The sequence below is a fragment of the Propithecus coquereli genome, unplaced genomic scaffold (assembly GCF_000956105.1).
Source record: "Propithecus coquereli isolate 6110/MARCELLA unplaced genomic scaffold, Pcoq_1.0 Scaffold56, whole genome shotgun sequence".
Lineage (NCBI taxonomy): Eukaryota > Metazoa > Chordata > Mammalia > Primates > Indriidae > Propithecus > Propithecus coquereli.
The window spans coordinates 5114727-5129019 of NW_012151507.1; the positions used below are offsets into that span (position 1 = coordinate 5114727).

At 38.6% G+C, this 14293-nt stretch overlaps 1 protein-coding gene across 2 annotated transcripts in view; it reads left to right on the top strand.

Annotated features, from left to right (window-relative positions):
* DNM3 (dynamin 3) overlaps positions 1–14293 on the top strand; it is a 607030-nt gene that overhangs the window by 230734 nt on the left and 362003 nt on the right. For both annotated transcript variants that reach the window (XM_012657777.1, XM_012657778.1), the window contains exon 13: positions 8031–8082. In XM_012657777.1, the coding sequence (XP_012513231.1) occupies positions 8031–8082 (52 nt within the window). The remainder of the gene's footprint in view (positions 1–8030; positions 8083–14293) is intronic.

Below are 14293 nucleotides of genomic sequence, written 5' to 3' on the forward strand. Positions count from 1 at the left end.
CACTTTGAAGGGTGTTGGTATTTTTTGTGCTTTTAAAAGTTAAAAAATATAGCTATAAATTTTAAAGTTGGCAAGAATGCTGTTTCCATCAAGGAAGAAAAGTCAAGCCATATTTGAAGACAATGATGTAAGTATTTTTAAGTTCCAAAGATAGTTAATTAAGATCTGGGGTTGTGAAAAATAAGCATTTGTTTCATGAGATTTTTAAAGAGTTGCCAAAAGAAAGAAGGGACTGCCTCTGAAATTCATAGGATGGTGATGTACGTAGTATTTTACAAATGTAATCTTACTCAACTGCAATGACTTTTGTTCTAAAAAAATTTTTTAAGAAAGGAAAACAAGTTACTAAAATTAGATTAATGGAATATTTACTTTCATATTATTGTTCAGGACATCTCAAAATTCTTCTTTATGCTGTAGAATTTATTCTGCCATGTTGAATATGTGGAACATTTTTTTCCATCTCCCAGTTATTTGTTAGATACAGACCGTAAAATATGTACCATGTGTAATGTGTCCAAGTTAGTGCTGCTGTAGGCTTGCTTTGGAATTTCCTGGCTTCTAAAAGCTTGGTCTTTCAAGTATAATATAGTTTCTGAACTTAAAAGTTCAGTATTTCAGAAGAAAGCATCAACTTTCCTTGTGACTTAAGGGTTTTAATTTGTCATTCTTTCCTGTTGGAAAAAAAAAGCTCTAAATCGTATATATTTTAAACATAATATTAATATAATACAATATAATGAGTTTTTGCTGTTTAAGAAAATAAGAACTGGTCTAATTGTTCCTTCATTTACTTCCCCTCGTTTTCAGTAATCCTGCTATCTGAACAGAAGGACAAGCTTATTAGCTGAACGCCTTGGGAAGTGAAATTTCAAACTCTTGTGCTGTCTTCATTTGTTCCATAACACAATTTGCCTCCTGAGTTACTAGAATTTATTATGCAGTCTAGTGGTCTAAGAGAAAGATGGGCTCCAGATATGGGCTGTTAAATTAATATCTCTGTATACCACAGGCAACAGACTACGGTCTGTTTTTCAATCTGCTGAGTAGGTTTCAACACCTGTTTTCTCACAGTTGAAATGATGCAGTGTGCAGATTTCAGTTCTTGTTATATGAGCCCCATGAAAATTCTATGGGTTGCAACATTCATTATATCTCTTTCCTGATCCTCAGGAATGTCTCTATTGCCATTTTACTAAAGGCAGTGCATTTGAATCTTGCCACTAAATTCCAGAGCAGTCTTTGTCTTTCCCTTTACATTCTCCTTTATTTTTCCCTAATGCATACATTATATTCTATTATAGCAGTGTTTCTAGTTCCTTTTCTTACATGAGAATGTTCTCTCTCTTGTGGAATCAAAACTTAGGTATTAAAAAGATCCTTCATTTCACTCAAATGGAAATTTAAGAATTAAATGCTTGGTTGCTTACTGGGTTACAATACAGCGACTGTATTGGACAGAACAGCTTTACAGTATGATGAACCCAGCTGATTGCTCTGGGACCTTTATTAGTGGACCCTACTTTACATCGGATAGCCCTGCTTTACCAAAAACAGATAAAGATATAACAAAAAAAAAAAGAGAAAACTATAGGTCAGTATCTCTGATGAACATAGATGCAAAAATCCTCAACAAAATACTAGCAAACCAAATTCAACAACACATTAAAAAGATTAATCATGGTTGAGTGGGATTCATCCCAGGGATGCAAGGATGGTTCAACATTTGCAAATCAATCAATGTAATACATTATATCAACAGAACAAAGGACAAAAACTATATGATTATTTCAATTGATGCTGAAAAAGCATTCAATAAAATTCAACATTCTTCGAGATAAAAACTTTCACAAAACTGGGTACAGAAGGAACATAACACCATAAATACCATACATGACAACCCACAGCTAGTATCATACTGAATGGGAAACACTGAAAGCCTTTCCTCTAAGATCTGGAACAAGTCAAGGATACCCGCTTTCACCACGATTATTCAACATAGTACTGAAAGTTCTAGCTAGAGCAATCAGATGAGAGAGAAATAAATTGTATCCAAATTGGAAAGGAAGAAGTCAGATTATCCTTATTTGCAATAGGATCTTATATTTAGAGAAACCTAACGACCTCACTGAAAAACTGTTAAAACTAATAAATTCAGTAAAGGTGCAGGATACAAAAATCAACATAGAAGAGAAAAAGGAAGTAAATCTCTTAGCTGCTGCTAACCAGGCCCTAGGGCTCAGATATATACAGTTAATTCTTTAAATGTTCTACCATTAAAGTATAAAGGAGGGGCCTTCTCCTCCCACTGCCCCCTCCTTAGTCTGTATGTTGCTATTTTGCTAATATTTTCTCCATCGTGGTTACCACTGAAGTTTCTTATAATTCCAAATCTTCTGTGCAAAAGAAACACAGTGGTGGAGGGGGAAGTGTACACCCTGACATTTGCCATGGGATCGTCATCTCCGAGGGACTCTTCATTTCCTTGACACATCCGAGCCCTCTTCCAGTTGACTTAGAGTCTGTGTTCCTTCTTCCTTCTTTCTCACCTCTCATTTACTGTTTAGCCCACTGTATTCTGGTGTCCACCACACCACTCTACTGAGACTGCTTTTGTCTAGGACAAAGCGGTTAATGCAATGGACAATTCTGAGTCCTTCATTTGACACCATTCACCACTCTGTGCTGAAGAGATCTGTTCCTGTGCTTCAAAAACTTCCCACTCTGTCCTGGTTTTCCTCTTTCCGTGCTAACCTCTCCTTCTCAGTCTTCTTTAGGAGTTCTTCATCCTCTAATCGTGGCTTAAGAACCATTTTTTTTCCTTTTAGCAGTGTTTTTCGCTAGATACCCATCTTTTTTCACTCGCTGCATTATTTCTGACCAGTCTTACCCACTCCAGTTGTTTCAGTTGCCAACTTTATCTGATGACTCTAAATGTTGATCTCTATTCCAGAACTTTTTACTGGACTGTGTACTATACTCAGATGCCTACTGGACATTTCTACTTGTTTATCCTAGAGAAGCCTCAACCCAGTAGTCCCAAATTAAACTTTTCATCTGCTCTTCTAATTTATACCTTCTCCGTTGTTCACACTCCCAGGGGATGGCAGTTCCCAGATGCTCAAACCAGAAACCTGAGTGTCATTCTGTACTCTGCGTTCCTCTCATCTTTCTCTCCCCCCATCTTTACCTAGTTCATTTCATTTTGTAATATCTTTTGAAATTGTCTATTTCTTTCTATCATCATTGCTACTACTAAAGTCAGTCCTCTGTTACGTGCGTGATTACCACGGTCTCCCTGCCTCCTGTCATGCTCTTTCTCGTTCCTCCTGGGATTCCCTATTACTTTCAGAATAAAGTCTAAACTCATGAATATGATTTCCAAGGGCCTGTATCATCTGTCTCCTGCTCACCTCTTCAGCCTATTCTATTGTCACTGTTCCTCTCCACCCCACTCCCCAACTCTGTGCGGCAGCCAGTCTGGCCACATTTGGATCCCTAAATGCAGCAATCCTGAAACTTTTTAGCACCTTCCATTTTCATGGAAGACAATTTTTCCATGTACCAGAGAGAAGGGGGATGATTTGGGGATGATTCAAGCACATTACATTTATTGTGCATTTTATTTTTATTACTACATTATAATGTGTAATGAAATAATTATACAACTCACCATAGGTTGGGAACCTCTGCCTAAATGTACTGTACTCTTGCCTGAACAAACACATACAGAAAGCATCCTCAAACAAATTAAATAAACTACCGAAGACAAACAAGCATAGACAGACTGAAAATAACCAAACCCACAAAAAAAAAAGAAATAAATAAATAAAAGAAACAACCAAAAACAAACTCCGAGCTAAGGGAAGTCAAGAGAGAGAGAGAGAGGTAGACATACCACAATTAATGCACTGCACCACTGGCCATCAAGGAGTAGGCTTTGTTGGAGGGGAGTTAGAGACCTGACTATAACACAATCCAGTTCATATAATGCAGGCACAGACCAAAGGCTTTAGAGGTTCATGGAAAAGACAGAGAACTCGAGGTTTCTAAGGAGGCATAATTCAGATATGGAACTTGATTAGACTTTGAAGGCTGGGCAAGACTCCAGCAGTAAGGGGAGGAGGGCTGGGAGTCAGCTTCCTGTCTTCCATACTTCAGAGTCAATACTGCCCATTTGGGGGAGGTAATTTTCACTAAAATATTGCTTCAATCATGCCATTTACTGACTCAGAGACACTGGATATTTTCTGCTTCCTCCAGTGTAACAGCCAAATTCTTCATAATTGGCCCCAACACACAGTTATTGTACTAGACGACTTTTAAGGTCATTTGCAAACCTGAGTCTATGATCATATAATTCTGCCATAATAGATTTACTCTCTACAGCTTCCCTACATGCCTCATATCTCTACCTCCTGGCTTTGCTGATACCAGTCTATTCTCTTGGATGTAGTTGGTTGTCTTCCTTTATTAAAATTTACCTTTATTTTAAGTTTTTTGTAAAAATCTCATATCAGACCAAAATATTTCTTGTCTCTGAACATTCAGAGCAATTACTATCATAGGATTTATTTGATAGTCACACGCACCCTTGGCATACTCTTCTGTTATTTGAATCTTTTATCATGTACGTGCATAGATAAGGATTAAGGGAATATGCAAAAATATTTCATCTAAAATATAACATTATGGATCCTTTTTCTCTGAATGTCTTCTAATGTACTCTTATTTTTACAAAAATTTAAATGTCCTGAGTAGATTTTCACGAACGTGCTGTTAATGTTAAATAAGTACTTTGAAATACTTTTGGTTTAATTATTATAGCAGATAGATGAATTATGATAAATGGTGTTTTCTAAGTAGGCATCTTATTTACTTTTTATTATGTTATTTTTAAAGTAACTTCACGTACCTAAATACATCATTAACAACAGTATGTTTGGACTTATGGGGCCAGTTGCTGCAGAAAGATTTTTTTTTTTTTAGATGGAAAGTAAGGGTAGCTTAGTATTTGTTCTAACTCTAATATTTGAGATTGGCTTATAAAATAAATCTATTATAATTTTCCTTCTGCGTATTCTTACAAGTGCATTATTTCATTGATGGAAACTGTCAGTGGACGCTCTATCTAGTTTAGCTAATAAGCTTTTGAGAGTAATGTTGCATCTCAAGGGGTCTTAGACCTAAAAGGAACCTAAGACACAGCTAGTTCAGTCCTTCACCCCGTCTCTTTGTCTCTGCTTCTGTGTGTCTGTCTCTTTCTTACAACACACCTATACACATTTTACAGCTGAGACACTAAACTCCATTTAGATCAAACTCTGTCCAGGGTAGCAAAGGAGTCATCAACAATCTCTGTGCCTTTTGTTTTATATTCAGCTTCTTTTCCCTTATGTGATTTTAAGGTGACCCATACATAATTTTAGGGTCCCCAGTTTGTCCAAAGCAAACACCTTTGGGTCTCTCATAATTCTGAAGTTATTACCACTTTATTGAAAACATTTCCCCTTAAAGAAAACCTTAAAACCCAATTATGATGCTTGGAAGAGATAACTGTAGCCCATGAAGAAGGCATGATCACATTCTTAGTTTTCCCGTTTATTCCTGGAAGGGAGGGAAGGCAGGAGGGCCCTGGAAAGGGGACATTTAGTGGAGAAAGAAAGGCAGGAAGAGATCTGAAGCACTAGGCAAGTAGTGCTGGAGACGCTTCGTGTGCCAGGGCATGGTGAGCAGCCAGAGGGCGGTGTGGACACACTGGATCCTGGGCACAGCCAGACATGAGCTTCGCCTCTCTCACAGCTTCATCTACAGAAACCTGAATAATGTAGATTTGGATTATTCAGGGAAATGACTGAAGAATGTCACAGTGATTGAGGGAATGAGCCATTTAACCAAAAGCTAGAAAAATAACAAAAAATGAGGAAGGAATAAAGAAGTTGAAATTATATAATAAATTACCAATTGAAAAACAAAAATACACACAAAATATCTTTAGCAAGCAAATGCTGTATGGCCTTTCACTGCCCACCCGCTGCCCACCCTTGCTTGAATTAGTATGTGGTTTTCATGAGTTTGAGTGAAGGAAAGCAGCTTAAATACATCAAAGGAGGTCATAAGGGACTGCTATTTCGAACACCTGTTCTATCCGTGGTGTTGATTTCTAACTTGCTACTGTACCATAACATTCCATCACTTTAAATAGTTGACTGATGGCTTTAGTCTACCTTTTCTCTATTTTAGGCTATTCCAATACCCAGCCCTACATTAAAGAGGGTTGAGTATTGCTGGTCTTGCAGCAATACTTTGGTTATTCCCAGAATAACCAAAATTAATTGTATTTTTTTTATATTGATAGGTGTTTACTCATGGAACCACAAAAAGAAAACCTACATTCTTTTGAGAGATGGAGTAACATATTGCTTAACTGTGTGGGCTCTGGAGTTAAACCGATGGAGTCATGTCTGGCTTTTAACCCTCTGTGCTCATGTGTAAACTGGGGCTTATAATAGCATCAACCTCATTGGACTTTCCATTTAACAGATGTTTGTCGAAGCCAGCTACGCGCCAGGTCCTTTGTAGGCCCCAGGGAAATAACAGACACAAACTGTAAATAAACTGTATAGTATGTTGGAAGGTGAAAAACGCCATAGAGAAAAAGCATGGTAAAGGGGACGAGAGTCCTGGAGGAAGGGAGGGATATAGTTTTACATAGGATGCTCAGGATAGACTTCACCACAAAGGTAAAAATGAAGACGTTAGGAGTCACGTAGACGTACGGGGGAGGTAGATTCTGTGGACAGCCTAAATGCTCTGAGGTGCGAGTACGCCGGGAGGTTTGGGAAAGAGCAGAGCCAGCGTGGCTGCGACTCTCCAGTGAAGGAGATGAAGGGTAGGAGGAGATGAGTCCAAGAAGCGGAGAGTTGGGGGTTAGTGGAGTAGGGCCTTGCGGACCCCTGTGAGGACTTGGGCCTTTGCTATTGAGTGGAATGGTGTTGATGACAGGACAGGGTTTTGAGCAGAAGGGTCACTTTAGCTTCTGTGTTGAGAGTAGGCATCACAGGGACAGTGTGGAAGCAGAGACCAGAGAGTGAATGATTGCAGTCACCCAGGGGAGAGGTAGCAGCAGCTTGGACTGAGGTGGGAGCCACAGCAGTGATAAAGAGATGACTGAATCTTAAATACGTTACAGGAAGGTAGTCAACAGCTCGGGTGTGGGATGTGAGGGAAACACGAGTCACGGATTTTGGCCTAATCTCTTGGAAGTGTGGTATGGAGTTGCCTCTAAGAAGGGGAAGACTATGGCTAGAGCAGGTTTTAGGGAGGATTTTAGGAGTTCAGTTTTGACACATCAAGTATGAGGTGTTCATTAGACACCCGAGTGGAGACGTCGAGTTGTCAGAAACATGTACGGGTCCACACTGGAGATGCACGAAGGGAATTGTCAGAGTATAGTGGGATTCAAAGCAGTGAGATTGGATGATATCACAAGGAGTTTGGGATGTGGAATCGTACTACTAGATACCACCACTTATTAGCTGAGTGACTTTGGAAAAATCACTCAGCTTCCCTGTGACTCAGTCTCTCCATCTGTATAACAAGAAGAATAAGAAGAGTAACTACCTCACGGGGTTGTTGTGAGAATTAAAATGACTAATATCTGTGAAGCACTTAGAACATGGTATTTAGTCACGTTCAATAAGCATTAACTTAATGTTCATTACGACTATTCTGTATACCTGTGGGGCCTTGCAGATATATCCACTCATATTTTTATTAACGTAGCAACTCGGCTTTTCTTCCAGTGGTGTTATTATGTTTCTGGTTTGCAATTATTATTTGCTACTAGGAGTCCCACTGAGTTGGTTTTGCCTCCAGAATGAAACTGACCTGGATTTTTCATACTAGCTCTGCCTCAGCTGTTGATTTCTTTTTTAAAAAGCTTATATATATCTTATTATAGTATCTGTTACTTGTTCCGAAAAAAGTCTTACGTGTCTCTTCAGCGCTGCTTTCCTTGCTTTTCCCAGTGCTCAGCAGCGGAGCAGTCAGGTCCACAAGAAAACCACAATTGGAAATCAGGTAGGAATCACACAAGAGAATCGGTGCATGCCTGCTCCAAAGAATTTGAACTAAATCGCTTGATTGACGATTTTTTTAATGCAAATTAATCACGTGCAAATTTTGCTTGAAGTGCAGCTTTTCATTTTGTTTTGGTTTTGCTTTTAAAGTTTTTGGAGTGAATTTCATTTCTTTTTGGCTCTTTTATGCAGTTAACCATATTGATTTATTTTACATAACTTTTCTGCTACTTGCTCTGCATTTCAAACTTGACTCTTCATGTCCTATTTTGCTTGCTTACATTACTCCTAAATTGAATTTAACATTGAATCTGTGAGTCGGTTCAAGGTTAAAATTTGGTGAGTAGTTGCATGAGCTTTCGGGGCTGCTGACTAGTTCACACATTTGCACAGCTTGGTATCAGTGAAGGGACAGCTCACAAAGAAGGCAGTTGTTGGATTTAATCTCTGCCACACTAAATTCTGGTTGGTTAATGAAGATGTTAATTCCTAAGAAGATCTCATCTTTTAAGTTTTTATGTTTTTGGGCTGACCAGCTGTCTCTGACTAATAGCGCTCTGCAGAGATTGTATTAACTCGACAGTTTGCTGTTTCTTTTATGTTTTATGTGATAATGAATATTTGCATTGTTATTTCTTTTCAAGTCAAAACAATGATGGTTTTATAGTTTTTTAAAAAAAATGCAGAGGTACAATTATTGAACAAATTGAAACCTCTGCTCTAGATTTTTTTTTTCCATTGTTTTGAAAGGAGAAGAGGTAATAACAGACTTTATTTTAAAAACTTTTTTTCTGAACTAAAGCATATAATTCTTTGCTATTTCAGGGAACCAATCTTCCGCCTTCAAGGCAAATTGTACGAGCTAAGTTCTGTAAGCTTTACTGTTGCTTTTTCATTTAGCTTCCCCAGGGCACAGTTTGTCTTTAACTGATTAACTCAACTAGCGCTTGCTACTAATTTTTTTTAAACTTAGGTTGTCTTGTCCGTAACACCCTATCATTGAAATAAAAATCCTATTAAGAGGGTTCATCCCTTCACTGCTAATAACTTGCTGTGATTGAAAGGTATGAACTAGTAAACTCTAAAACGCTGTAATATTAAACCCTTAACACTGTGGGTGCTTTGATATTTCTCTAATTTTAATGGGCCTTAAAATAATTAAAATCATTAATGATCTTCATCTCTGTCCTTTTATGCTATGTTGTTATGAGGTATAAGCCTTTCTCTTCCCTTTGTGTGATAATATTTCCCAATAAGTGTAGATGATGCTTCTAAAAGGTGGGTGAATATTGAACATCTGATTTTGTTATATTTGTTGATAAGCCTAAGCAATTCCAATTATTTGTATTTATTTTTTAAAAAATAATGAAACAAGCAAAATTATACCGATCGACATTTTATATGGCTATTGACATTTTATGTTGGCTATCTTCTTTTTATGGAAGTGTAAAGACACCATCAAATAACTAGCAATAGGCTTTTAGAAAAAAATTACACTCTCATTTCTAGCATGGTTGAAGCAGGCTTATCCTTCTAACTATACACAAGTTAAAAATGAGATTGGAGCAGTGGTCAATTATTTGCCTCATGATGTTTTGGAAGACACGGTTTTTGGACCTTAGACATACCTGGGTTCAAATTCTGTTCTGCCACTTAGGAGTCATGTGGCCTTGGACAAATTGAGCCTGAGTTTGCTCAGGTGTATGATGGGAAGAATAGAAAATACCTCTGTAGGGTGATTATGGGAATCAGAAATAATATACATAATGAGGTTGATAGCCGAGTACCAGATATGCGTCCTGTAAAGAGTAGAAACCTTGTTCCCAGAAGGTAGGTGCTGCTTCTTGAAACTTTTGGGGGAAAAATGTTAAGTATAAGAAAATTATAAAAGTTATAAAATGAGAAAAATAAAACACTTGGGAAAATTGGAAGCTATGACAAATTGTTCTGATGCCTGCAATACCCAGATTGTGGCTGGGTGTGGTACAAAGGATTTACCTACAAAAGTTTCCTCCTGATCAGAAGCATCTGTAGCTCATAGAAGTATACACGCTATAGGAAAAGAAATAGTAAAATGGCATAAATGCATATTTTCAGCCAGAGGAAGCTCAGGGCAGCTTTCAATTATATTACTTCCAAATGATAAAATCATGCTAATTGTATTTTTCTGGGTACTTCAAAGCCCAGACATTATGGAAATTTTATAACTAAAGGTAATAGAATTGGGTGAGTGTTATAATAGAACGTAGATCCGTTATCCAAAATCCTTGGGGCCGTTTGGGGCCAGACATGCCTTGAAGGTAAGAATTTCTGGGATTTTAGAACAACAATACATGGACTATATCATGTATTACCCAATATTCCTGTGGGGCTAGAGGCAGCACCCTGTAATCAAACACATTCTATTTCTGCAGTGAAACAACTGAATAGTCACACCAAGTAGACTAAATGGAAGATATAAATCCTCTCATATTACGTCAAATTTTGCTGCCAAATTTGTTTAAAAAAAAAAAAAAGAAAAACACACAAAACAACAACAACAAATTTAAATTTGCAAGTAAGGGATTTTGAACCAGAATATATTATTTTCCAGAATCAAATTCAATAATTTATGCATGATACAATATATTTTAAGGGATCCTTTATTGTTATTCCTGCATAGTAGAAATGAATGATAATGACTTAAAAGCTTTTTCTTTATGAATTTGAATATCTGATGTTGATTCGGGTATATATAAAAACAGTTTTGCCTATTAAGAGGCTCTAGTCCAAGTGTTACCAAAAACTCGTCACTTGTCCACGAGGCTGAATCAGAAGAACGAGGACAAGTGTTTTGGGGAGGAGGAAAGAGATTACTTTGCCGGCAAGGGAAGAAAAATGGCAGACCTTCTTGTTTTAAAATCCGAATTTGCTGAACATAGGCAGAAATACAGAGCTTTTAAAGGGAGGGCCCCTCAGTTCTAGGCTATTGTGGTTAACTATTCTAATCATCCCATCTCTGCCAGAGACAAACTCTGTGAACTCTGCCAGCCACCCACTGGGGGGGCTGGCACCACCTGGGAGTTATCTCTTTTAACAAAGGACTTAACCTACCTCAGGGCTGCAGACCAGGCTGCGGTTCCCAAAAACAGTGGGGAAATTGTAAAGAGAGAAAAATTCTTTTTTTTTCCCCCCTCAGGTCCTTCCCTCTGTTACACAGGAAGTCTTAGAGCCCAGCACTCTGACCGATGCTGGCTTTTATGGTTGGTGGGGCCGAAATACCCTGCAGTATCCTAGCAAGTGGTTCATCCATTTCAATATTTTTTTTTTAGGACTCCTGATTTTAAGAGTTTACTATGCAGCATCTGTTCTGAAATATTTTAGAATGATTTCTGGAAAGCAAAATGTTTCCTTAAAGTCTAAATCCCATTTATTTTTGTCTGCCTAAAAATTTTAATAGTTCTGCAAATTAATGTCAACTAATGTACAAAAAAATGTGAGCCTACATTTTACCTAAAGTTGGACTGGTTAGAAATTTAAATTTAAATTTAAATTTCATTCCTCTCTCCAGTCATCAAACATGTATCTGAAACCTACATGTACCAAAATCTGTGGTAGGGTGTTCAGAGAGCTTCGCCCTCAGGGAGCTCACAGCCCAGCGGGGAGGATGGTTAGTAAGCAAACCGAAGTCTGCCCTCTTTTCCAAGGCTAGCTCCTCCTGACCCTGCAGGTCTCACTGAAACATCACTTCTGCAAAAGGCTGTCCCTGAGTGTCAGTTCTAAAATCACCCTCCCTCCCATTATCCATAGATAATATCTTGTACTATCTATTATATTTTATTATCTGAAATAATCTTGTTTATTATTTTTTGTCTTCACTAGGATCTAAGCTTCATTCAAGTTATTTTTGTGTTACTGAAAGCAGTGGAGTGTCATTATAAGGTTTTAAGCAAAATCATATTGACATTTTAGAAAGATCCTTCTGCCTGTAGAGTGGAGAAAGGCTTTGAAAGGGGGAGATAAGACTGGGAAGGACACTAGTTAGGAGGCTGTTGGGGATAAGAGATGATGGTGATCTGGGCTTGGGTATTTGTGCTGGATTTGAGGAAAAAGTGATGAATGTAAGAGATATTAAGAGGAATAATAAAAAAAAAAAAAACCCGTGAGCCGGATGTTGGGGAGAGGGCTGAGATTGTCTGCAATGCCATCCAGATTTCTGATTTAGGCACAGATAAGATGGTGGTGCTTATCACTGAGAAAGTCAGATTTGGATCCAGAGTCAGGAAAGGTAGCTTTTCGAGTGTGAAACACTGTGGAAGTTTGAAGTAAAAATGTCCAGTGGGAAGTTGGATAAAAATGTCTAGAGTCCAGAAGAGACAGAGAACTTTTTATTCCAAAGGTATTGGTCAGCCACGGAAGGATTTCCAACAGGGAAGGGATATCAACTGATTTCTGTGCTAGAAAGATCTGTCAGCCATATGGAGTGGGTTGGAGCAGTAAAACTAGAGATACGGAAATTGGTGAGGATGCTTAGGAAGGAATCCAGATGAGAAAATGTTGGTAGGAGCAGGTATGTAGGAGAAGGGACAGATTCAAAACATATTCAGGGGGTAGGATTTGAAGGGTTGTGAGTAGTTTTGTGGAGGGGAAGGTTAAGTCGTCCTTCCAGGCTTATGGCTAAGGGGACCCACTGACAAAGGAAGTGCAGGAGAAGGGGAAGCAAGTGTCAGCAGAGATGGGAGAAGAAGGTACTGATTTCAATTTGGGATATGTCGTGCTTGTTAGAGACATTAGGGTTTGAGGTTCAGGACTCATGTAGTCCAGAGATATAAGTTTCATAGTTGTCTACACACACACACACACACACACACACACACACACACACACACACACACACACACACACACACACACACACACACACACACACACACGCTGAAGCCATGGGAGTAGATGAGATCACTCCCAAAGGATGGAAGCATGGAAAGAAATATAGGATTCAAGGCATGCTAGAGAAAGAACTGGAACAAAATGAGGAACCGAAAAGGAGTCTAAGAAGTGATGAGAGATGCAGGAAAATGTGGAGAGTAGTAGAATGAAAGCTAAGGGGAGAGAATGTTTCAAGGAGGAAATGGTCAATAGTATTAGATGTTTCTGAGAACCCAAGGAACTTGGAGGAAGTTGTCAGATAGTTGGACTATGGAAGGTCCTGTGCAGTGTGCAGGACCCTCTGAGGGTCTAGTGATAGCACCAGTTCTCTTGGCCTTGTGAATTGCTCTTCTACTCTACAGTTGGAAGGTAGCATAAAGCTGAGAATACAGACAATTGAATTGATATTCTGAGCTTCAGTTTTTCTAGGGAGGCAGTATGTATGGTCAAGAGACATGATGAGTTAGAGTTTTGGAGAGATACAGGTTGAGGTAAAGGACTGTGTAATCTAATATGAATGCTTTCGATAGATGTATTAGTCAAGATAGGTCAACCAAGTAACAAACAACCCCAGAATTTCAGTGGCTTTTATTCACTATGCTGTAACAGTTCAACAAAGGTCTTCGAGATGGGGAGGCATCTTGCTTCATGTGGTCAGTAACAGACTGGACTTTGGAATACTCTTCATTCTTCCAGCAGATGGGAAAGAGACAGAAGCCTGAGTGAGGGTGGTCTTTAAGGACCATCCCACAAATGGCACACATCACTTTTGTTCATAATGCATTGAACAGAACTCAGTCATCTGGGCTCACCTGACTGCAAGGGAAATAGGAAAATATAATCCGAACTTGGGCTCAGAAAAAAGAAAAGACAAAAGAAGATGTTGGCTGAAAATTGAAAGGAAGTGGACAAGCCAGGGCATTGGAAGTTTCACTGAAATCAGAGAAAATGTGTCTTAGGATTAAGGAAAAGAAGTGATGAGGTGGGAGGTTGAAGTCAGTGGGGAGGATGTTGTATTTCAAGATTTAAGAGTCAAGAGAATGTCACCTGAAAGTCAAAGGTGTTATTGGAATAAGAGAGAACAGACCCTGGAGGAGTGCCACACGAGTGGTAGCTACAGATATTTGTGGAACATTGTTGGTCTTCAGAAGGTATGGAGAGCTGAATAGAAATGGGATGAAATCACCTGGGTTTGAATATGTTAGAGGCCAGGAGGATCGATGTGACATTTACAGTGTCTAATAATTCATTCCTTTGGCTTCAAGAGGCTAGGACAAGACGGCATCACTCAAATGCTCCTTGGCC